The sequence below is a fragment of the Juglans microcarpa x Juglans regia genome, chromosome 6S (genome assembly GCF_004785595.1).
Source record: "Juglans microcarpa x Juglans regia isolate MS1-56 chromosome 6S, Jm3101_v1.0, whole genome shotgun sequence".
Lineage (NCBI taxonomy): Eukaryota > Viridiplantae > Streptophyta > Magnoliopsida > Fagales > Juglandaceae > Juglans > Juglans microcarpa x Juglans regia.
The window spans coordinates 21,254,214-21,279,799 of record NC_054605.1 but is presented as its reverse complement, the minus strand read 5'-3'; the positions used below and the strand labels follow the sequence as shown (position 1 = coordinate 21,279,799).

The window sequence follows — 25,586 nt, the reverse complement described above, 5'->3', positions numbered from 1 at the left end:
AAAATAGACAAGAATTTAAAGAACCCACAGCCCGAGTGGTCCGTCTTCCTTCCGGGGAAGCAAGTTTTGGTCATGGTGAGCTCGAGATCCTGAAAATCCACTCTCCATCATGCAATTTCGACACAGTTTTTGCACATTGCCTCTTCAATAAATAGATAAATCACGTTTATTAATTCATTGTGTTGTACAAGAGAAGAAACAGAGCTGCCGCAAATTCATCATTCCAAACATTATACAATAGAAGATAAACCATATTTGCTGTTTCTACAAGAGAAGCACATCAAAAAGACACAAGAGCAGCCCCTTTGAAGTTCATGAACCATGATCTTCTGAAACAAGTTAGTTCTATAAGAAATTCATCCAAAAAAAATCCAAACTTTCAAGAATTAGAACAATCTAGGGTCAACCAGTGTTCAAGACGTTAGAACTGTGTAAACGAACCTAATACAAAGATGAAGGCTCACACTGAAGAGACTTTGCTTAACCTCTCATCTTTACATCGTCTCTGGTCTTCAACCATGGATTCAAAGACATCCAAGAGATTATCTAGGCCCTCATGTGTGTCCCCTACAGCTTTCAGTGTATATACAATGCTCTCAAGGGTGGACAAACACCCAACCTTTGGCTGAGACCTCACTTCACTATACAAGCTCATCTTGTTCAAATCCAACTTCAAATGTGGCAAAAATTCCAACCAGGGGTTTTCATTGTACATTCTTTTTGCCTTAGCCCATGTACCATCCAAGACAATTAAATTCTTCACGTCAAGACCAAGAGCATCAAGGCCATCAATACCAATTGCACACTCAGTTGGAAATAGAAGCACTGATCCGGGAGGAACCTCAAGTTCAAACTCCTCACACTCTTCCGATTCCATGCTCGCATTACGCTGACGCTTCTGCAATTTTTTCACAGAAAACCCCCTTCCCAGAGCATTACGAGCAGCTGAAGAAGCTAGAATCTTACTAAATTTTGGCTTCTGCATATGCGTTTGTGGCATCCAATTATGGCAAAGAGAGCTAATGACACCATATTTTCCAATGGTTGCAGTAATAACTGGCGCTTCATTACCTCTTTGGACTGCTTCCATTGGATCAACCTCGAGATGGAAAAATTCACTTTCATTGGTAACGATGGTATTGTTATCCACAATTGCTTCGCTCAATGTTGAGGCAGGTGAGACCATATGAGCATTAGGTTGTTTAACTAGTTCTATATTTTCATGTGGACTCTCTAGAGCAAATATTCCTTTTTCACAAATGCAATCTTCAACAGTTGGTCTATCTTCTGGCTCTCCATTACTCACCAATGACACTGAATTTGGTACAAAATTAAAACCTTTCAAATGGCTTTGAGTACCTTGTACGCCACTAAGATCTTTCCTCAAACTACGTTCTCCACCTGTATCAGCCAGACCAGTACTACCAAATTCTTTAGTTCCTCCATCTCCATCGAAAACCAGCACCTCCGTTTCCCCATTTTCCACAGCTTGATCAAAATCTAACCCGTTTTGAACCGAAACCATTTCAGATTTCTGTTGCAGCAACCGAACAACAAATTGGGCCTCTTGATTGACATCAAAAACAGTAGCGACAGTGAGATTCTTAAGACCTAGTCTAGCAATTTTAGCAGAATTCAGTGGGTGCTTTCTCTCTAAACTATGCTGAAGTATGGTTAACGTTACCGAATTATCTAAACCCGGAGTATGGATCCGACTGCAGAGGCAGAGACGGGCGGGTTTGGAGCACGATGGGCAGAAGGGTCTCTTGGAATTGGCTTCAGTCGCAACCATTTTTAGGGTTTGAGAGAGTTTGGGTTTTGGGTTGTGAAAAGGGTTAAGGATGGGATACAGCGGGTTATACCCGATGCTTAATCGGATCCAGGGTTGAAAATGGACTATCATTTCAGCAATCAGCACCATTGGTTTAGGAAAGTTTTGATCTTATATTGATTTATAGCATCACTGAAAGAAAAACCAAAACCCTAGATTTAGGGTTAAAGCAGGTGAAACAACACGACGTCGTATACATGTGGCAGACTGACCGATAAGTCAAAGGATACTCTCGATATTATGAGACAGGTCAAGCACTAATTTAGGAAGCTCAGATAGTTGCTGACATAATTTTATAATTTTTAATTTTTTAGGCCACCTGGACTCCACGCGCCGGGAAGTCCACATCAAAACAGACGCCCAGATATCAATATCCTTTTGGCTTTTGATCTGTGAAACTTCTGGTAATCTGAGAATTTTTCCTGAGAAACACTGTTGGAATAACAATGCACGACTTCTGCTTCACGATCCCGTACGGGCTGGTTCTGCTTGGAGGAGGAGTTTTTGGGTATATTAAGAAGGGGAGCACGGCTTCTTTGGCTGGGGGTGTGGGCATTGGATTGGTGCTCATTCTTGCAGGGTATCTGAGTCTCGAAGCTTTCAAGAAGAGGAAGAACTCATATCCGGCTTTGATTCTTGAGACTGGTATGGTTTGCTCATTTTCTTGGTTTTTTGAAGTAGTTATTGTTACTGCCATATTTCCGGGGTGTGATAGAGACCGGTTGTTTTAGAGAGATATAGATTGAAGACTCTGATCTGGTTTCTTCTTTGATTGAATTTGTGACATCTGCAATTTTTGCAATTTTTTATGCTTCTTTTCCCCAAATCTGATTCTTTTTGTTTGTTTGGATTTCTGATCTTGTTTCCTTTTATATGCCGGTGTGCTCTTATATAGCTGGGAGACTTGTATTTAATTATTTGATATTGCGATGGAACTAGGTTCAGAGATGAAAAGTCGAGTTTTATGGCTACTACTCAGCTAAATTTGATGTTTTTCGTTATTTGTGGTGGTTACTGACCGAGAAAAAGACAATCCATATTATTAGAGCCTTTTAGATGAGTATGGAAGTGCTTTAAGTTTCATGTTATGGTGCTTTTCTATTGAATGGTCAGATGAGTATGTGAAATGGATGGATGGGGATTCAAGCTATAGATAGATTAAGAATGAATGCATTTCCACCAAGTTTTAGATGTGAATAATCGTGCAGATATTTTTTAAAGCATTGCATGAGAGAAGAATCTGTAAAAATAAAATTAAAATAGAGAACAACCTTTTTGTTTAGCTCTGTGGCTTCTTCTCCTCTTGACGTTCCTTTTAGTGCAGCCAGCTGGAGGGCTCTTTGATTTTGACTGAAGTTGTTTGGCACTGGTGAAGGATAGATTGAGTAGTAGTAGTTGTTTGGGAGAGTATGTTGCTCCTGGTGAGAGAAAAGTAGACTGGAGTTACTAGACAGCTCTATCTGTTGAATGAAAAAAAAAAGTTGGGATCGCTGGATGCAAGACTCAGAACTTGGCTTAGGTGGGTGGGCACCCCCGCGCGCCCGCCCGGGGGGGGGGGGTTTTGAGGCGATTATTTTCTTCTTTTCATTGCATTTTTCCACTTTGAATTTGATTTGAAAGGGTAATTCCAACAAGACAAACCTGAAAAGAAAAACTCACTTCCATTCTTTCCTTTGTTTTTTGCTTCCGTTTTTCTATTTTTTCTGTGCTTGTTTGTGGACATTCTCATGCTCATGGATGCGGAACATTGCATTGGTGTTCAGCCTCTTTATCCACCTATATCACAAAAAATTCTGTGCTTGCTGTAATCTTCATTTCTTTTATACGTGATAAGAATGTCATTAAATGGTGCAAAAGGCACAATCCAAGTTCAATGAGATGTGTACAATCCAACTTCATTTTAAACCATTTGAAATTTTGACCTTATATATGTGCCCTCTAAACAGTTTGTGCAGCCGCACTCACTTGGGTCATGGGACAGCGCTATATGCAAACCTCTAAGATTATGCCTGCTGGTGTTGTTGCCGGTATCAGGTATTTTGAAGATTTATTCAGTACTTGTGCTCTCTGTGTTGAGTATATTGCTATTAGTACAAACTTCACATAGCATCTATATGAAGAGTGTCATGCTAGCACTTCATATCATAATTCATGAATTACTAGGCACATCATCTGGTTTTCTTTCCCCCCCACCCTTTTTCTCAGTTGTATATATGCAATGGTAGCTACAGTCCCATTTCTCATATCCAGTATATTATATTGGCATAGAAGTTATGACTTAGAAAAAAAAGTTTCATGATGTGGTGCAGATCGTGTGAATGGTTTTTTGTATGGACTCGTTACCACCATGCTTGTATTTGGGGTTGTGCATTTGAGGAGGAGGTGTGAAACTCCACAAACATTCAAGTTCTTACTGAATTTTGTGTGAACCATGAAGCAAGTTTCTGATCATTTCATTGTTGTGTCTTTAAGTATTGTCAAACCTAAATGTAATGTTATAGATAATTAAACCTGGTTCTTACTGGAGTTCCTGATAGCTATATAATTATCAGGATATTCTTTTGAGTACAAGATACATTTTAATCTTCTGAAGCTAACGGCATTTGGCTTTTCTTGTAGTGCACTTATGACTGCATTTTATGTGTACAAAATTGCAACCGGTGGCAACCATATTCCAGCCAAGGCTGATTGACCGTGTTTAGGATTTCACCATCCAGAACTGTACTGGGAGCACATGTATCTAAATGCTTCTATTTGATGTTCTTAGATTTTTGTCTTTAACGTATTGATAGCTACTGTCCAAACAGGCTGTGTATGGAACAAAAGATGGATTTTGTTTTTGAAATTATAGGGAGCCTGGTTTCTGATCAAGCTCAATGCTCCTTTGTTCTTTTTTCTCCTCTTTCCTGAGGCCGTTTTCACTTTTCCTTCTTTATAATTATAGATTCATTGGACAACGCCAAAGAAGCCCAATATCACTTGTAATTATTCATCGGGATTTACTATGCTTGAACTACTATTCACTCTCACACTCCACACTTATAATTTTTTCATAAGGTTGTGAGGATGTTTTTTATAGGTTATGAGAGTATTTTTCATAAAGTGTGGGATGTAGGGTAGTGAATAGTGACTGATGAGAAAAATTTTGTTATTCGTTAGGGGGAATTTTCACAAGAAACAATGCCAATTCCTTTGCTGTGATATGTGAATAAGCTCATTCCAAATGTCATGGGAAATTGTTAACATTAATAGATTTTGATAGTGAGTTGAGATGAAATGAGTTAAGATGGAAGTTAAAAGTTAAATAAAATATTGTTAAAATATTATTTTTTAATATTATTATTGTTTTTAAATTTAAAAAAATTGAATTGTTTATTGAATTTTATGTTATAATTTAATAAAATTGTAATGATTAGACTGGATGAATTGAAATCATATCCAAACCCAGTTTAATGGGACTTTTGTCCTTATTCTCCATGGGATATTTTTCCTAGGTCCTTTTTTTTAGCAAAGTTCGCAAACAAGCAAGGATGTACGCAGGGCTGGGGCAATCATATGATCTCTTTGCACATATAAAAATTTGTCAATTTGTTGTCTGTCTTGATTTTGTTTTATTCAGGGATCTTAATTGACTGATTCTTTCGAAAGGGATGGGGAGTTATTTATTTTCTGCAAAAAGTTTACAGTTTTAAGGTACGGTTCTGGAATTTTTTGCATTAAATGATGTCGTTGTTCCATTTTACTCAATCCTCCACAAGCTATCGCATTCAGAGATTTTTTATGATTCTAAATCCACTAGTAATATAATCCCAAGTCAGTCGCATATTTTGCATAATCCTCTGAAACCAATCTAATCAACCATGACCATATCCTACGGAGCAAGGACAGCAGCATATTCCCAGAACTGTCAAAGTTCGATCAAAGTAGACTTGAAAACCAAGCATCGCTTCCACCGTACTCTTCAGCTGTATTAGGAGGAGGTCGTCCTCGTCTGTGTACGGGATATGAGTTTGCAAGGATCAGAACCCTTGTCACTACTCATTATCTGCTAACACAGTTCAAAAGGAAGCTGTGCACAGACTGTTGTTTCAGTAGGGATCCCATGCCAGAAAGAACTCGAGGACTGCCAATCCAACGTAATGCCAAGGAAGCTATGTTAGCTCTACAAAATCTTCGGTATTCGAAGTAGAATAATGCTTGCCTTACATGATGAGAAATTATAATGCAAAAGATTGCATAAACTTTGCCAACACATACAATCAAGCTTGACCACAGACGAGAAAAATCGAGGGTAGAATGTCAAAGAATCACAGCATCAAACCAGCAGTTCCAACACGATTAAATTATTCCACAATATAAACCAAAGTTGAACTTGAATTCTATAAGATCAACAGCATTGTGGGTTCAAAATGGAAGCTCCCGTTCACGACCGAGTTGCTTTCTAGACTTTGTGAAATAAATTTTAGGGGAAAACATAACATGGAAGATTCCAGATGACAAGTAGAAAGAAAGACTGATACTACGCACATAACTATTCATTTTCTTGCTTTCACGCATGAACTACAACAATCCAATGATTGACATTTCCATTTGGAAAAAAAGAAATTGCATTCTCCTCTTTTTGTACAGTCCAATCACCATATTTACAAGTGATATTAAAAGAACAAACCCCAAGCCTTCTCATTACCATCGCATCAAGCAATAAACTTCAGAGTAGACCTACCAGTGAAGGAACCTGGCATCATTTCATCCACGTGTATAAAATTTCCAGAGTCAAAAAGATCAGACTTCTAACAATTCTGTGGTCTCGAGTATTTCGGAGGCAGAGATGGACATCTTTCATTCATATGCGGGTATGGTTCCATGGAATTGTATCCAGGTAATTCCATTCGATACTTCCCCCGAATCTGACAAAAAGGGAGCTTCACATTGTCCCCATCATTGCACCACTCTGGTAAGCGGCTTGAATCATTCTCAAAAAAGTTGAGGGTATAAGCATCTTTTATCTGCACGTGTGGCAGTAAAATAAATTAGTACACATTGAAGATGTAGACTACTTTCTTTTTTTCCCTTTCTCCAAACAAAACATGTGGACTACTTAGGAAGAGAGTTTAATTGCATATCACCTAAAAAGATGGCGGCTTGAATGGACATCCAATTATTATTAATATCTAATTGTCTTCTCAAATATTATAAAGTCATTCAATGCAAACCAGAAAGGCTCTAAAGGGGGTGTAATCTCTTGTAGATGTAAAGTATCCTCACGCTAAAACAAGTACAAGTTACAACTATAGATTTATTGTCATTCAAATACTAGATAGACAGACATTTATTATTGAAAGACTCACTGTAAACTCGGTGACTTGAATATAGCTAGCAATTGGATCAAACAGCCCAGCCTCCTTGTACATTTCAAGAATGAAAGCAACACATGAGGTTGACTTCCCATCAGTGTAAAGCCAGTTGTCTTGTTCAGGAATAGTCAGCAATTCATCAAAAGATGACCCATGATTTTCGACTTCTACAAGAATATCAGGAAGACTAAGACCCTGCTTGAACATGAGTTGCATCAGATAGTCAAAAATAAAAATGAGAATGAATTTTGAAAAATATCTCGCTCAATTATTGAGTTCTAAACAAACCAGGAAAAAAAATCTAGAGCAATTTATCTAACAATCTTCTACATCAAAGAATTGTATGCCCATCATCTTGAAATCAGATCTGACAGCTAGAAGAGTTTAGATTAAGCCATGATATCTGTGTTTAAACCAAGGGGGTACAGGGTATGATAGAAATTTCCAAGTAACAAATTATCCACGTTGTCTACAGTGATGGCTTCACCCTATACCTCAACATGCTAAGCTCACAATCAGAGCATCAAAAGTAGATGAAAGGCTGTTATAATACCTGACTTCCAAGTCGTTTGTTCAAGGCTTCATTCCACATGTTAGCAGCATATTCAGGCTGTATTTGATTCCAAACTGTCATTACAGAAGCAACCTGTAGAATCATGCTTTGACAGTCAGAACCGCTAATCTAAGTGCAAGTAAAATTCACATATTTTAGCAAGTGCATGCGAGCGGTACGCACACACACAGGAGAGAGAGAGAGAGAGAGAGAGAGAGAGAGAGAGAGAGAGAGAGAGAGAGAGAGAGAGAGAGAGAGTGTGTGTGTGTGACTTATATCATTCCAATCTGGCCAATAAAAGTTATCAAGACTTTTTTTTTTATCGGTAATAAAAGTTATTAAGACTACCAAAGATAGGTATTATTTCTGAGGTTTCTCGTTAGCAGAGGTGACATACGATGCTTTGGATTACATCTACCAATCACAATCCTAAGCACTTGTTGAGTTCTAAACAAACCCAAAATACATATATCTTTCTGACAGAATCCAAGAGAAGAAAATTCACGTGGTCTTTCATGCTTGCTCTCTAAGCACATGTTGAGTTTTTGACAAACACAAAATCACGACCAGTTTTGACTCTTTGTTGACATGATATCCTCATGATTGAGGCAACTTTCAAAAAAATCTCATACTTTTAGGACTTCAAAGTAACTTCAACAGTATAAACCAATAAAAAGTGTGTCAGCAGAACCGTAGTTTTGTTGATGACCCACCACCAAACTACCAAAATCAGAGTCTAGAATTACATGCAGAAGTGGAAGCACAAAGTCAAGATTTTAGCCTCCACCATGCTACAAACTTAAATTGAAAACCAAACATCAAAACATACATACCAGATGAGCATCCAAGGGAGGTGGATAGTTTGCATCTTTAGTGTCTATCCAACTAAATATCATATTATGATAACCATACGGTTTGCCCTCCATGCTCTGAGCATACTCCCACGCAGCAGTTTCATTAAATTTTGCCCTCATGTCAGGATGCAGTGGAAGCAAAGCAATATGGGGATTGGAATCATCTTTCTTCAGCTCAAAATCCCACCACTCATCCCATGGTAACACAGCAATTACATCTTCTCCCTATAGAGAGAGAGAGAGAGAGAGAGAGAGAGAGAGAGAGAGCTAAAACACTTGTATATTTATTCCAAATCCTAGTTACATAATAAAGTAGCCCTAATACTTTTTGGCTTTCTAATGAAGATTTCTTACTTATATAAAAAGGCAGCCCTAATAGTGAATTTAAATTCAATCTGCAGTTGTTTGACAGGAGGGGTAAGCAAGTTGGTAATGCTCCAACGCATGTAGCTTGACTTCACTGATGGGAAGCTTATACAATAACATTTCACATGCCCAATGAGTTTATTAACAAGACCATCAATAGTGGGTTCACCTGATTTATTTATTTATAAGGAAAAACCTAATGAAAAAAATGAGAGGATAATATTTTACTTTGTTTTATAATCACTATATTTCAACAAAAACTGAAAATAAGAAAATTAAGTGAGAACATGTACAATCAATGGGCAAGGTGCTCTTCAAATATGACCAAAAATGCTAAGGAAGAAACTTGAGTGGAACTAAGAAGCATGGCTAAAGCATGATTTAAGATAGGAATGGTGCCACTACTAAGGATTATAGGCCCCATGAAAGCAGTCTAGCAATTTTTGCAACACTCCTAGCAAGGAAGCCAACCTCTGGGTGATGGCACATCCAAATAGTCAACAAAAAGGCAAATATCCAAAGCTTAGACCTTCCTCTAAATGAAAATGATAGAGTCACCTTCCCCCACAAAAGCAGGAAGACCACAATCTTCATCCACTAAATGCCAAGATATCAGAATTGTATAACTCATCCCACCCAGCCAGTCTGGAGAAAGTAAACTCAATACAGCTCCTACCAGTCTCATATGACATATCATATCATCATAAAGACTGGGTTGGCTGGGATTTTCCAAGAAATTACTATCATGACAGGATAGCCCAGTCACAGACTCATGGATGCTTTCCTATTTAATCCACTGAAAAGGATATATCATAATTTCCTAAAAGATATTTAAAAGAGGAAATATGACAAAAAGATACTGATATTAAGCAGATATCATTTATAAAATTTACACGCTACCAGAAAGACTAGGCCTAATTTTATTTATTAACTTTTCATAGTTGTTACCTTTTCATTTTCATGGCCTGATTCACCAACCCACAACTTTCCTTCAGAATCCTTTAAGCAAACAGCAGTGTGACCAGCATATGCTCCACTGACCCACTTCTCCAGAGTCTCAAAGCCACCCCATCGGCCACGAATTTTGGATATTGCAAGAAAATCACCAGAGTGAATATCATCAACACTGATGTTTGTCACCCAAGGCTGAGGACGTTGTTCGAAAGAAGCCCCCATGTGCTTCTTGAGAAATCCTATATTAGAGTTCTCACCCCATCCAGTATTTGTAAATAAGGGGAAGACATCCCATAATGCTTGAAAAGTTCCCAGCATCCCTGCTTGCATGAGGAATATAGAAACTCCCCTGTTTTTCACCTGATTTAGGTAGAAAGTAAAAACCAGTTCGAACTCAATTCATGCTTCAAAACAAAATAGATGATGCAGTGCATTTTCAGTAACTGAACGTGGTAACTTACATATTCAAACTCAGCTTTCCCCTCCCATTCTTTAAACACAAATGTGTGCTCCCGGGATAGGAAATAGTAATCCCATGTCACTCGGTATGGAGTTGCAAAGACATAAAGATCCATACATGTCCAACTATGAGCATTGCTTACCTGGACAGGCACAAATACAACTCTTAAGAATTTTTTCTTTCATAGCCTAGAAGACAAACTATAGAGTTTGGAAACAGCACCCCACAACATAGAAATGGCACTAGCTGAATGAGCAGCACTGAAACTAATCCTCTAAAACATGAGGTCGATGACATGGTTGGAACTGAAGGCACAACACGGAGATGAGATTTTGCAAGAAGTCCCAACCATTAATTAATTTATGAATTTCAGTTCCTCCAACCCAATGCCAAGCAGAAAAACCCCAAATGCATCCAAGAAAGGAAGAGAGCAAAACCGTGAGAAAAGTAGCCAAATCCACAACCAAGCGATCAAAGGAAACCATGACAGATTCAAATTTGTAAGCAAAATTCATTAACTCGATACCAGTAAAATCGATGCCCCGAGAGATAAACAACATTGCTAAAAAGAATAAAGATAGCAATGCAATCCAATTAGAAATTCCATCCTGATAATCTTCAACCAATCATTGGAAAAAAGGATATGTACACGTAGATATTTGGGTAGTAACACGCAATAAGAAAAACAACCTGACAGTATCCGAAAATTGCAAAAAAAAAAAAAAAAAAAGTGCAGACAATAGACAAATACGTAAGAACCAAACAACTCCTCAAACTAGGTATGTTTGAACCGCAAGCCGTCGAAAGACATGAACATAAAAGAGCTCAGAAACAATTATATGGTGCAATAGTGTAATATTCGTTATTCTCAACTAACCCAGAAACATAACCAAAACAAAATCCAGCTGTAATTAAAGAAAACCAACTAAAAGCAGAGAGAGAGAGAAACAAATTAGAGAGCTCAATATGCAGACCTTGATATGAAGAGTCCCACCGCCAAATTCAGAGCCGGTCTTGTTGTGGAACTCCATCCAAGCCCTGTTCTTGAAGAAGCAAGCGCCCTTCCACTCCAGAGTGTCGTTAGGGGACGAAGCAGCGCCCACGAAAGAGGGAAGAAGGTCCACTGCGCTGTGGAGGGAGTTGAGGATAGGCCACGAGATCTGTCTAGGCAGAAGAGGGAGGACGTCCCGAGGGCGAAATGGTAACTTCGCTGCATGTGGGAGTGGAAAGAAGAAAGAAACTGTGAAGAAGAGGAAGAAGGAGCTGGAAAGCAAAGGTGATGATGATGATGTAGGAGGCATGGTCCGATTGGGAGAGGAGGAGGGAAAACTTGGGAAATGTATACGTATGTCTATCTCCGTTATCTCTCCATCAAAATCTTCGGATCAGTAATTTATTTACAGAGAGCAACAGCAGCAGGACTTCAAACTTTTTGGACGCTCGGCTTGGTAATTAGCTTTTTGCACTTTTCCTCTTAAACAGCGACGTGTTTTGTTTTGATCTTAGCCACTTCGGTGCAAACTTTTTGTTTTTTTTTTTGTTTTTTTTTTTGAGAAATCGGTGCAAACTAGTTGAGATGCTCTATATGATACTTGATGATTCGTCTTTATATGATTCGTCTTTCTTTTTGTGTTTATAGCGTCTGATACAAACACTTGCCTTCATCAAACACTTGTTGGTCCATACGTATTTTTTATCGATATTTCCATACGTTGCTTTCGACACTACAAATGTTTGTCTGAAAAGTAAATGCAATAAAATTTTTATAAAAATAAATTTATAAATCAAGGCAATGTTATAGTTCTTTTTTTATTTTTTTAAGAAAATATTATAAATACAAAAAAATCTCATAAAGGAATCACACATACTGATGTGGCACACACTCTTTTTTTTTTCTTTCTTTTTTCTCTCCTCTCCCGTGCCTCTCTCTTCCCCTCCTCTCATTTCCCTCTCTGTCTTCGCCCTCCCCGTGCCCGCCATGGTGGTCAGGGACTACCTCAGGACCGGCAGAAACCGCTAGTTGAGGCATGGAAGCTCACTATAGAGCCATGAGCTTACCGTGCACGGGAGAAAAAAGAGAAAAAAAAAAAAATAAAGGAGGAGAGAGGGAGGGGGGAGACGTGGCACGTTGTGCCACATTAGTATGTATAATTTTTTTGTGTTTGTACGGGGAGAGAATAATTAAGCAAAGAAAAATAAATCAACGAATTATAGATGAATGAGTTTACCCACTCTAAATTTAGTTCTCCATTAACGTTCTTGAAGGTTGCAGAATGAAGATGCTTTTGGATTCGAATATGCTTTTAAGCTGCCACATCATTGCTTGCTCCTCCAGCATCTCCACCTTTGCTCAACGGCTAGAATATTCCATGCAATCAAAACATGCTTTATGCACTTCAGCACCCAACTTCATTACCAAAAAACAATCCAACGGCTCAGAATATGCCAAATACACGTAACATGTAAACTTAAATGGACCTTAAGCTTGGCACTAGCATTGTTAAATGCCAGAAGGGGAAAAATTATGGGTAAATAAAATATAATAAGAGAGTTTGGGATCTCAACTCTCAACATTCGCTTAATTTATCTTCTAAGTTAATATATAAAACAAAGAAATATATAAAATAAATTTTAGAATATTTCTTAAATATTCAAAAAGATTTATATGAACAATAATAAATAGTGAATCCGCCAGCAACCATGGTCACAGCTCCTACCCGCCCCATTTTGGATGACGCAACGTTTAGATCAACCCGATTCAACACGGCGTCATTGTGCATGGGTGGGCTAGCTAGTGGGTTCACCGTTCACCATGATGCTAATCTGTCTGGTACATTCAATAACGGGTGCAGCCGAATTATATGTGGCTGGCTCGACCACATTTTAGCAGGCTTGGTTGTTACATTTTGGCTGGCCTCGCATCCGGAGTCTACCCCTGGAGTATCGGCAACTATGGTTGTGCCTCAACGCGACTTGACTCCAATCGTTTGAACCCATATGGCATATAGAGGCATTCCAAGGTCAACATAATAGGCTTAAATCTATTTGCCACGTGTGATTTCTATCAATGTTGTTTATAAAATTACTGTTAAAGTCATTGCAAATAGGCTTTATCTAATTTGTCACGTGTGATTTCTAAAAGTCAACGTGTTTTTATTTAAAGACAGCTCAATATTATGAATATGTTCGTTGCTTTTGAGACTATTAATATCATTCCAAAGAAGAGGAAAGGTAGTCGGGATATAATATCGATGAAACTAAATATGAGTAAAGTCTATGATAGAGTAAAATGGTGTTTAGTTTCATTCATAAAGTTATGTTGAAGTTGGATTTTGATCCAAAATGGGTGGATTTGGTTTTATCATGTTTAAAATCAGTTTCATATAAGGTTCTTTTCAATGGGGTTCCATCTTCTTCTTTTATTGCATCTAGAGGTTTGCGACAAGGTAATTCACTTTCACCTTATTTGTTTATCTTATGTGCGGAGGGGTTATCTACTCTTATTCAACATGTTGAACGTTGTAACTTGATATAAGGTATAAATGTAATGGAGTTTCTTCTATCACTCATTTGTTTTTTATTGATGATAGTTTAATTTTTTGCCAAGCTACACGTGCAGCAAATGAATGCCTTATGCATTTACTTGAGACTTATGAGCTTGCTTCGGGGTAAAAAATCAATTTGGAAAAGACTGAGTTGCTATTAAGTAAGAATGTTGTGGAGGAGGTGATTAGTGATATCAAGGCTATTTGGAATGTTGATTCTTTGCAACATCATGATCATTATCTGGGACTCCCAACAAAAGATTCCTTTTGTTGGTAAGTCCAGGCATAGTACTTTTAAAGAGTTAAAGGAATAAGTTTGGAGGAAATTGCAAGGTTGGAAGGAAAAGTTGTTATTCCAAGCTAGTAGATAAATTTTGATAAAAGTAATTGTCCAAGTATTGCCAACCTATACTATATGTTATTTTAAACTGCCTAAATCTTTTTGTAAGGATCTTGAGCGCATGTTTTCGAGATTTTGGTAGGGTCAATGAAGTAATGAAGACCATAAGGTGCATTGGGCGAGTTGGCAAAAATTATGTGTCGAAATTTCATGGTGTGCGTTTCAAGAACTTGGAATTGTTTAATCTGTCTTTGCTTGCCAAACAGGGTTGGAGGCTATTAAATGATCTTCATTCTTTGTTAACTAGAGTTTTTAAGGCTAAGTACCTTCCCAATTCTGATTTTTTGAGATCAACTCTTGGCAGTTATCCTTCTTATGTGTAGCGAAGTATATTTGAAGCTAAATATGTTTTAAAAAAGGAGTGTAAATGGCGCATTGGGCAGGGTGATCAAATATGCATTTGACAAGATAATTGGATGCCATCTTCTCCGTTGAAACAGCTTCTACCGTGTCATCAACTGTTATCTCCTACTGCTACAATTAGTTTATTGTTAAACAGGCAATCAAGATCATGGAATCAAGCTGTAGTGCATGAATTTTTTCCGCCATATGAAGCTGACCAAATTCTGCATATTCCTTTATTTCCACAGGTTAATGAGACCATTTGATTTTGGGAGTTACTAAGAATGGTAACTATTATGTTAGACCTGGTTATCATTTATTAGTGTTAGTGTTGATAGTCCAGATCCCTTGGGGTGGTCTTCTTTTTGGAAGAAATTTTAGAATTTGAAATTACCTAATAAGGTAAAGAACTTTGCTTGGAGGGCTTGTCATGATAATTTGATGAATTTAATGAAAAGAGGAATTCTCCATTCAGATTTGTGTGATCAATGTAAAGTGGCTCCTGAGGATATTAAATATGCACTCTATAGGTGTCAAGCTTTACAATTAGTTTGGGTTGATCGCTGTCCTAAGGTGTTGGCTTTGCTGAATGTAGCTACAGGTTTTGCAAATCTGGTGTTGTGTTCAACTCTATTGGGTCTGTAGGTGTTGGAGTTATTGTACGTTATGATAGTGGAGAGGTATTATTGGCTTTTTGTCGTAAGGAAGTTGGTGTATTTGAAGTAGATGAAATTGAAGCTTTGGCAGCATTAAGAGGTTTACATATGGTTTTAAACTTGGGTATTTCTGATTTGGAAGGGGATTCCTTGGTGGTTGTTGCAGCCATCGGTACGAGGGGCTCTAATTTATCCAGTCCGGGATCTTTGATTGCAGAAATTCAGCTTCTCCTTCAGCGATTTGTGGATTTTGAAGTTACTCATTTAGACGACAAGGAAATGATGCTGCTCATTTGCTTGCAAGACATGCTATAATGATAGATGATACTGTACACTGGTAGCACCAATGTCCAGATTTTCTTCTTTCTATAATTTTACTAGATGTAGCCATGTAATTGCTTTTGGTTGTTTGTTAACTTTTTTATAATGAATGGAAATTTCTGATGTTATAATAAATAAATAAATAAATAAAGTGGCCATGGACAATCACTAGGCGTCAATTTGCCAATCACTAGACGCCCTTGCTTGTGCAGTGACCTTCAGGTTCACCCATCACGCCATGCTTTAAATGACCCAATTTTTCATGGGTTCGTGCGCGCGCGCTCGGTTTGCACTATGTTTAGCCGGCGATTTCATCTGGGTAGGCATTATCAGGTTAGCCTAAATGACCAACTGTTTTGAATTCCATAATCAGCTTGCATACATCAATCTAACTGCGTTTCACGGGAAGAGGCTAACTTTCAGTACGTCCAATGAGTATTGCAGAGTAAATAATAACATATAGCTTCCCTCCTTTATCTCTGGCCGGCTGCATTGCGGCCATCAGGCAGTGTTAATTTGAAAATCAAGCATTCAAGTATCAGCTACTGAAGTTGAGATGGATGATACACAGGGGAACCAGTACCGGCGTTTACCATCTCTGTGGCCATCATCAATCATTGCAAGACCTGCCTACAAAATCAACAGGTTTTCTTAAGCCCATTAATCCGACTATACCTATGCTGTACAGGGATGAAAAAGAATAGGTAGCAAAAACATACATCTAGTAAAGTATCAAGGGCATCAATAGCACGACCAGAGGTCCAAGAGAGCCGTCTCTCGACTTCATCAACGGTCACAAAGCCTTGAGCCTAAGAGAACATGAAAAGCAATTCAATTTTAGAGAATCATATGTTCAAACTGACATAGAATGGAGGACATGGAGGAAAAAATAAAGGAAAAGCAAAGAAAGAAAATGCCATAAAACAAGCAGGATCTCTATAAGAGATCCACACTATGAAACAACACCCACTTATTGAAAGCTTAGCGTTACAGTTCCATCCTCAAATAGTTGAAATTAGAAAGAAATCAAAATAAGCTTTGTGTAACATGTCAGAGACTAGATTCATTTTGCAACAATTACATTGCAGGTTCCCAACAGAATACCTTAAACCTTGACCAGCTACATCCCACATTTTATTTTGCATATATAAGCTTGTCCTACTTCTCGGAACATTTAAAACTGCCCCAGAGATGAGAACCCCTACCCAATAGATTAAAAAAAACACCTATCACAGTAAGAACAGCTCTACTAAAACATCAAATTTACAACAGGAATTCATCACAAAACTGCCCTCCCAGAGTCCCATGTAGCTCATTGAGTTATCTATCCAGCAGCAAACAACAAAAACCAAATTTCCAATTAATCCCCAAGAGCCCAGAACTTAAAAGGTGATCAAATTCATCAAGCAACTATACCTGAAACCAGTTTGAGAATCTAATAGCAGCAATGAAATTCTGCTTATAAAATTTTAAAAGGAAAAGGTTTAAGGAAGAAGAAACAGAAAATGCCAGGTAACCTGAGCCAGCTCTAAAATCTCATTGTGGTCTTTGTTCAGCTCAGTTGGAACAGATCGAACAAGCTTTTTCTTTCCAACAGATATCACCTCGAAACCACTACCCAATGCCTGAAATTCATCATCTAGATATTAATATTATAATATAAAAAAATCAAAAGCATGCCAAATTACAAAGGAATGCATGTAAAGTACAGAACTCCTAAAATTTCTAATCACTTTAGAATGAGACAATTTTGGTACCACCATAAGCTCAAAGTTACTGGCATTCAAAGAGGGGGAAAAAATAATTTGCCTCTGGAACCACCAGGGTAAGAGGCATACCCACAGTTCAACCAACAGATAAAAATGTGGCATAAATGTAAGCATTTAAGCAAATTCATCATAAGTTCTAGCAGCCATACCAAGAGAGTAATACAGCCATTTGTTTTATTGAAATTCAAAGAAGCATATAGCCTCTACCCAAAAAGTACATGTGATGAAGGTACAGGGTATGTTGAAACCCTAATACCTAAGCGAATTCACCCAAAGTTGTAGACATCAGTTTCATCTAACTTTGAAGAAGCATAAAGACCCTACCCAAATACATGTGATAAAGGAAAAGGGTATGTTGAAACCATAATACCTTCAGCTTGCTTATAGCACGGAGGCAGTCATCCTCAGAAACAGCTCCACGGTCACTTTTCCGTCTCTGACGAAGCACATTACAGAGTTCCTGCAGGTTTATCAAGCCTCCATTGTGGGGTCTTGTTGCCAAGCAAATATCAACAATTTGTACTCCTGTCTAGCCAAGTAGCCAAGTTTAGTATTATTCTTTTTTAAATAAGATATCAAATTGTAAGATTTTTAGTCATAGGGAACAACCAGGGAATCGACAATAGACAGTTTTTTTTTTTTTTGGGGGGGGTGGTTTTTGGGGGGGAAACAGCAAGCCTTAACTAATCCGAGATCTGCTAGAAACATGTTATGAGTTCCCATGTGTAAAAGAGTCCACAAATAGCACGGTGGAAAATGCAAGCTTTCTTTCACAAGAAGAATTTTTGTTTTATCATCCCATTAGGAAAATGCAAGCTCATCATCTATTTCCCAGCATAGCCAAAAATGGTTACATTTGCATCTCTCCTCCCTTTCTTTCTCAAGGCATTTTCATAATCTATTTTCTTAGTATAGCATAAGAAAAGAATCAAAGATAGAGTGCTCCTCTCCTTTGCTCTCAATACCAACCGAGTTCATAGTAGAAGTCACCGATCCCCAAGAGCTCAGCCCAGAAACCCTTGTTGGAGGCCAAAGGATCCACTCCTACTTTCGCACACATTTCATGGAACTGCGATCTGAACGCCGGGTTCTTCCGTATATCATTCTGCACCACCAAGAGCAGAACTCAAACTTTAAGTCCTTAATAATAAAAATCAACACATATTGCAATTAAAACACGCTGATTTTCAACAACTTTGAAACCCCAACAGGTGGATTCAGAATCTTCCACGTCACTCAAATGAACGGAATTCAAATTGCAAAGACTTCAAGAATGCTTGAAAGACACGGATATTTTATGTCACATGATATTCGATAAGTTTAGCGAATCAAAACACAGAGTTGACCTTGTGTTTGCGAGCGAATTCTTCAAGCTGGGAGCGAAACGTGGCCAGCTGCTCCTTCATTAAATCAGTTCTAATCTTGGCTACATTTTCGCCCAGCAACCGATATTGATCCTACAGATTTTTCGAGTTTCATTCTTATTCACACTTAGATACTAAAAAACCAAAAGAAAAAATTAAGAATTATAATAATTTAGATAATAATTTTAAATTTTAGGTAAAAAATTAAAGAACAAACCCTAGCTGTAGCGGCGTTCTGTAAGCCTCCAATTCCAGGTCGTCTTCTCATTGTTCTTCGGATTTGAGACTGAGGAGAACAATTTCAGTACCAGGAGAGAGCTGGCGCGCGGAGATAGATTAGTTGATGGATTGAGGTCCGACTGTTGAAATTTCACGTGGTTTCTCCTCCCACTCTTTCTGAGCTCTTCAGTTCTTGCGGCGAATTATTGTAATTGCGACGGTTGGTGATATTTTTTTTATGAAAAATAATAAACACACGAGACTTTACGCAATAATATTGTAAATGTGATGTGTTTTTATAAAATAATTTATAAAACTAACATTATTTTACAAAAATATTCTTATTTTATAGCATGTATTATAACATATTTTGTGTAAATATTACTACTCTTTTTTTATTTATTGGGGAGGTAGTAGAAGTCGGACCCAAGATCTCATTTTGGAGGCTCGGGTGTTATGCGCCAGACTCTTACCGCTGGGCGTACCATCCAGTGGTTTTTATTTTTTTTATTTTTTTATTTTTTTATTTTTTCACATTTTTTTCATATATTTAAATATTTTTAAAAAATAAAAAAAATACACCAATATATTTAAAATCACTTCCTTAATCACCAAGTAAAAAAAAAAAATTTGACCAGTAGTCAAATAGAGCGGTCAAAGTGGGGCGGCATAGTAGACTTTCTCTATGCGCCATGCCTTTGGCGACGGTCATATTTAAGGCTTGTTTGTTTTCGCAATGAAATGAGATGAGATAAGATAAGTTAAGATTAAAATTAAAAAGTTGAATAAAATATTATTAGAATATATTTTTTAATATTATTTTTGTTTTGGAACTTGAAAAAGTTGAATTGTTTATTTTCTTTTGTATTGGAAGTTGAAAAAATTGTAATGATGAGAAAATATGATATGAGATGTTTTCTGAAAACAAATGAGACCTTAAGTGCTGTTTAGAAAGTTAAAAATACAATACACTGACGGACTTTACATTTGTGGCGTCGAGATCCCGACGCAATTGGCCTTTAAATAAGCATTGAGCACTTTCAATGGATTCTTCATCTTATTTTTTAAAATACATAATCAAAACTCATTTTTCTATTTTACGTACTGACTTTTACAATATATTATGCATCAGTTTATCTATTTTTTCTTTATATTATTTTAATATTATATTTTTTAATATTTTTTATTCATTTTAAATATTTTCTCTAACCGCCAATGATATCTTTATATATTTTGATATTTGCAATATCTTCTCATAATACAATATCATATAATTATGTTCTATTTTAAATTAATCCAAATTTATAAGTTAAATCAAAATATAAATTAATTTAAAAAATAAAAAGAAAATATTTTGTCAGCGTTCGGAAAATAGTTCACTTGAAGATATGGAATTGTTATTCGAAAGGAATCCAGAAGCTAAAAATCATTATTTGAGCAAAACTTGGTGCCTAGAGATGTTATTTGAGAGAAACTTAGAGTCTTTGACGCCAAACAAATAAGAAAGTATGGGAAAGAGATAGAGTGGGAGTCTGAAATGAAGATAAAAGATTTTGAAGAAATAGAAAAAATCATACGAGGAGAGAGAAATGAATTTAAAATATTTTACATGGGTGAACAGTTCCCTCTAAATGTAGCGGGATCATTGTAGCAAAATAGAAAATAAAGATAAAATACAATATCCATTGTAGGTTATTTTTGAACAAATTTCTTCATATTTTAAAGAAAAAAGTATTATAGAGCATCCATCGGCAGTGCTCTAAATTGTCTATTTTGTGACTTCTTGTAAAATATTACATTTACGTGCGTTGCCAAAAATTGCTGTCACATCTCACGGGTATTGTAGACGTGGTAATCTCCGTTGGTATATAAGTTATAACCTTTTCTCAAGCTTTTTTTTTTTTCATTTTATAAGTAATAAGATTTTATTTATAAAATGAAATAGGCGCGCCCATGTATACAAGAAGTATATAAAAGAAACACCTAACAAAAACTCATGAACAGTCCCTCCATTAAGTACAATAGTTGGAAACGATTGAAAAAAGCAAAACACAAAAAAATTCTAGATTTTCTCTACAATATGCTCCTTATTGTTAAAATACCGCTCATTCATTTTCATCCAAATACACCACATAATGCACAAAAAAAATCTTCCACGTAGCTGACACATGAGAACAACTATGAGGCCTATTCCAACACGCAAGTAAGTCCACTTTTTTAGGCATTACTCAAACCAGCCCCGCTCTACTAAACACACCATAAGCTTGTTAGCTTTAGTATATTGCTATTAAGGAGAAGGAGCCTCCTCACTTTAAATTTGAAATGGATACTATTTGTATAAAAAAAAAAAATAGCATTTTGGTAATGTTTTCAAAAGTGATTAGACTGATAAGTGAAAAAGACTAAAACATATAGTATCTGTTTCACTTGAGGATCTCCCATTTCTGCCATTAAAATCTGATGGCAATTATAGGGATAATAACTTTTAGATGTCATAGTTTTGCACTCGATCTTCTACTTTTACGTGCTGGTTAGTGTGCGAGCCATTAAAGCTCCACAGCATGCTAGCAAACCATCCTTTTTCCCCATCACAAGCCTTGAAACCAGGACATTGTAATGCGGATTAACACATCTCAGAGTTGACATATAAGGAAAAGAAAACATCTTTTCGAGTCATAAATATCTCAGGAAACTGATATTCAGTATTTTGTAATTCTTTCTACACCAAAACTGTTGTACAGAGTTATACATATCAGTATTACAGCAGCCATGCTCTAACTGGAAAACCGCAATTCAAAAGAAGCTACTGAAACTCAAAATTTTTTGGTGTGAAAATCAGTAAAATCTAAACCACTATTCCATCACTGCAGTGGAGGAAAAAAAATCCAGTGAAATTCAGTGGATGGAAGTTCTTTTGTGCTGAAGAATCTATCACTATCTATGTTGATATTCCTGTAGCTTCCTTTGGTACCAAAAAAAGGAATGCGATTGGAATGAAAGTGCAGAGAACTTGAACGGCAATGCCTAAAATAAGGTTGTCAAAAGACCCCGAAGAGAGATTCAAAATCGAAGCCAATCCAGCACTCACAAATGATCCCAGGGTCGATCCTAAGTTGTTTATAGACATAAAAAGGGCAAATAAAGTCCCTTCAATTCCAGGAGGGCAAAGTTGTCCAGATAAGATAAGGAATGGCATAAACCTGCAGTTCATGAAAAATACTTGAATTAGCAAGGATGATGGAAGTTTCATAAACTCCTCAATTTCAGACACGCGGTCAGGATTGAGAATGCACGCATGCAATGATATAGGCAGACAGATGAATGGATGAATTCATAACACGAGTGTGATAGAAAAACACATGCACATTAATATGAAGTTTATGCAAAAATTCTACATCTACAGATATTTACAGTCTCATAAAGAAAAGATCAGGTGAAGAAGACTGCAGTAAGTGAAAACTGAGCCATACTTGAGTTGATTGACTGCATCAGCGAGAGCTGATCCACAAAGCACCATAATCCTATCTGATATTCCGAAGGCAACATTTACTCGAGATACTAACACAATATCTAGGAGACTCAAGAAAGACAAACTAATATGAGCCAACCTGCATAGAAAATGACCCAAGCATTATTACAGAAAAAGAAGGGATCTGCCAGGCATAGAAACAGTTGGACTTTGTAGTACTTACGCAAGGATTCTTCGTAACTTCATTTTCTTTAAGTATTTGTTATAAATTAAGGTTCCAAGCATGAGGCCTAGCCATCCAACAACTCGTGCTGTCCCCAAGAAAGATGCTTCCAAGTTCAAGAACTCTGTCTGGTAATAGAACATCACTGTCGAGAGATTTGGAACGGTAACATGTGCTAAGAAAAACCAAGTCATTGGTCTGGTCTTCCCAAGAGCAAAGTTGAAATCAAAAGTAACCATGATTAGAAAGAATTAAAAAATCCTTGTAATGAAAATGGCATATATAACAAGTCCAGGGTATCAATTAGATTGACAACAAGGGCAAGTAACAATGGGGAAGGCACATTTAAACTGCACTTCCACCTAGGGAAACACTTCATCCTATAAGAAGCTTTCACCACCAATCGTGGACCACGACACATTATGTATTTGAGTGATAATGACAATCTCAATTGGTTTCCTTAAAAATGGCAAAGTTCTGGACAGCAAGTCATCGGTATGTATCGTGTGACACGTAACCACTATGATATTAATTCATTGAGTAGGAGTTTTTCTTTTATTTACCTCAAAATGATTGGCTGCTTAAAGGCATGACACAAACTGTAAGTGGCTGCTTTCATGGAGTGGAACCACTGTACTGCCAAGAAGTCAGCTTTTTCAGGAATCTGGGATTTACGAGGAACGATTGCTCCCCTTTTGTTTTTCGTTGTGCTCTTCTTTCTTCTTGAAGTTCTGATATTGGACTTCTTTGCCACTAAATTATCATCTAGTATACTACTGTTTCCATTGACCGTGTGGGACTTTCTTGGATTAGTAAATTCAGGCGACACTTTGCTGCCTACAGAATTCTCCTTTACAAAACCGCAAGATAGTAACTGTATGGCTGGAAGTATAGAAAAAAGAAGAAAAACTGTATCTATCTGCAAGTTGGTTAATGCAAGTCCTCCTAGCAGACTTCCACATATTCCTCCCAAAGCCATTGCCAACCAAGATATTGACTGGAGATCTCCAGCAAATGAAGTCCTGATCAAGTGTAGTTGTGAGATCTTAGTCTTAACTTATATTAGACTATCAATACTCATATTAAATAGAATAATCTACTAGACATAATTGCAGCATAGAAGGTAGTTTATGTAAAGAAAAGATCTCCTGGCCAATACTAAACACAAGCACAAGATATTACTATCATTTTGGGTAGGTTCAGATCATATTCCACCATGCAAAATTAATTGGGAATTTTTCCTTTCACTATTATACCAAGTCCCCAATATAAGAATCATACACTAAAGAAGTTAAGGTTGTATGCCAAATGAATCTTATGCCATTGACAGGCAAGCTAGTGGTCAAGTCAATTTGCACTTAAATGTTTTTTTTTATAAGTAATATGCACTTATTTTACATAGAAAGAAACGGAAATGAAACCCGAACTGTTCACATACCGCTCAAGCCTTACTGCCTCAGCAATCATTGCATCAACTATGACATCCGCCATGGCTGAGCCCAGATTCTGCACCATTAAGAAGATCATGAGGTGCCATTTGGAATTCCTCAGGGTTGCATTTAGGCCTAAAAAAATCCATGGCACGAGAGATAGCACAGTTGCTATCACCAAGTATGGAATCCTTCTTCTCCCTTTTATAGGGATACAGTCAGACAGAATCCTGCATATGAGATAAACCAACAGACTTGATATATTCTTGACGTGTACAAATATATTACAAGTTTAGAAGACAACATCACACACACACCTATTGTAATCATTCAAATTTAACTAAACCATTCCAGTTTTGATTTTTGACTCAACGAGAAGGATTTCTTTATGCCTTAAATTGCTCTAAGAGCCAAGGCGGAATCACTTCACGTCCATTGAATGCAAGGATGCTGTAAGAACTTTATTATGAACACAAACCTGGATATATCCACTATCATGCACATAGAAAGACACATACACACGTATAGGTGTATGTGCACGTGCATATATGCCGCTTCAAGTGCCTATACTGAGTAAAATAAATATACATACCCATATAATGGTTTGATGCTCCACGGAAAAAATGCTATCGAAGACACAAACTGGGATGCCGAGGGCGATAACTTAAGCCTATCTTTCAGCTGGTAGGAAACTGCTGTCCATACAAAGGATCTGAATCCCTATATTCAAAAATTCATAGTAAAAAGTTAGGTTGGTGGAAATCGCACATAAGATGGCAAGGGGGAAAAGAACAAAGAAAAAAGAAAAACTGAAGGGACGCATGACTCTGGGAAAATTACTCTCCGGCTCAGGCACAATCTTGCATGCCAAACAGACATAATTAAGCTACAAAATTGACCCAAGAATCTATATATCAGCGCATACAAAGCGATTTGATCACTCAAAAATTTATGCTAGTTCTGCATCATTGGGTGAACATCTTAGAAGTTCTTATTTTGGTCCCAGAAAGAATCAACGACAATCACCTGAGCCACACAGATCTCCGAATCCCAGAAACCGTAAGAAAAGAAAAAAAAAAAACCAATCTATTCGGATTTCTGGAAAAGACAGCAGCTTTTAGCTAACAGAGAGGGAGAGAGATGAAGAATGGGAACCTGGGTGAAATAAATCAAGCAAACGAGCCAAAGAAACGAAGCCCCAAACGCTGCCTTCAACTGTTTCCCCCAATCTATCATGTTGTCGAATTCCAAAAAACCACTTCTATCTCTCTCTGTTGTTTCTGTATTATATTACTATTTTTATTTTTGGCTATTTCATTTCATTCTCCGAGTTCTCCATTCTTGGATGGAGGGTGTTCAACCTCTTCAACGGTTTGTCCTTGTAGCGTTATTTCTGAACACGTCCATTGCTCCAACTAGATATCGCCACATCAGCATCGGGACTTGGAATAGTCGCAGCCGTTGGATATCATTGAC

General features: G+C 37.2%; 5 protein-coding genes across 7 annotated transcripts; 1 reads left to right on the top strand and 4 right to left on the bottom strand.

The window, feature by feature from the left end:
* Window positions 1–143: 143 nt before the first annotated feature.
* LOC121237476 lies at window positions 144–1,960 on the bottom strand. Its single transcript, XM_041134212.1, has one exon. The coding sequence runs from the start codon at window positions 1,919–1,921 to the stop codon at window positions 461–463; it is 1,461 nt and encodes a 486-aa protein (XP_040990146.1). The 5' UTR covers window positions 1,922–1,960; the 3' UTR covers window positions 144–460.
* A 193-nt stretch (window positions 1,961–2,153) lies between these two features.
* On the top strand, window positions 2,154–4,702 carry LOC121237492 (protein FATTY ACID EXPORT 6). Its single transcript, XM_041134239.1, has 3 exons — window positions 2,154–2,476; window positions 3,778–3,865; window positions 4,451–4,702. Exons 1-3 carry the CDS (start codon window positions 2,278–2,280, stop codon window positions 4,521–4,523), a joined length of 360 nt encoding a protein of 119 aa, XP_040990173.1. The 5' UTR covers window positions 2,154–2,277; the 3' UTR covers window positions 4,524–4,702.
* A 1,649-nt stretch (window positions 4,703–6,351) lies between these two features.
* LOC121237474 lies at window positions 6,352–11,929 on the bottom strand. Its single transcript, XM_041134210.1, has 7 exons — window positions 11,347–11,929; window positions 10,374–10,514; window positions 9,907–10,272; window positions 8,572–8,817; window positions 7,739–7,831; window positions 7,180–7,380; window positions 6,352–6,837 (listed from the first exon to the last, which is right to left on the bottom strand). The coding sequence occupies exons 1-7, from the start codon at window positions 11,671–11,673 to the stop codon at window positions 6,622–6,624; spliced, it is 1,590 nt and encodes a 529-aa protein (XP_040990144.1). The 5' UTR covers window positions 11,674–11,929; the 3' UTR covers window positions 6,352–6,621.
* A 4,091-nt stretch (window positions 11,930–16,020) lies between these two features.
* On the bottom strand, window positions 16,021–19,207 carry LOC121237487 (vacuolar protein sorting-associated protein 22 homolog 1). 3 transcript variants are annotated; one of them, XM_041134232.1, is made up of 7 exons: window positions 18,987–19,207; window positions 18,752–18,862; window positions 18,375–18,510; window positions 17,776–17,930; window positions 17,154–17,261; window positions 16,356–16,445; window positions 16,021–16,266 (listed from the first exon to the last, which is right to left on the bottom strand). In XM_041134232.1, exons 1-7 carry the CDS (start codon window positions 19,035–19,037, stop codon window positions 16,168–16,170), a joined length of 750 nt encoding a protein of 249 aa, XP_040990166.1. In that variant the 5' UTR covers window positions 19,038–19,207; the 3' UTR covers window positions 16,021–16,167. The 3 variants fall into 3 exon arrangements, with proteins under 3 accessions (XP_040990166.1, XP_040990167.1, XP_040990168.1); XM_041134233.1 differs by having other exon boundaries at window positions 16,021–16,262; XM_041134234.1 differs by lacking the exon at window positions 18,752–18,862.
* Window positions 19,208–21,670: 2,463 nt separating this feature from the next.
* On the bottom strand, window positions 21,671–25,480 carry LOC121237475 (probable folate-biopterin transporter 4). Its single transcript, XM_041134211.1, has 7 exons — window positions 25,266–25,480; window positions 24,703–24,830; window positions 24,119–24,340; window positions 23,244–23,702; window positions 22,681–22,878; window positions 22,459–22,596; window positions 21,671–22,188 (listed from the first exon to the last, which is right to left on the bottom strand). The coding sequence occupies exons 1-7, from the start codon at window positions 25,344–25,346 to the stop codon at window positions 21,927–21,929; spliced, it is 1,488 nt and encodes a 495-aa protein (XP_040990145.1). The 5' UTR covers window positions 25,347–25,480; the 3' UTR covers window positions 21,671–21,926.
* Between the last annotated feature and the right edge of the window lie 106 nt (window positions 25,481–25,586).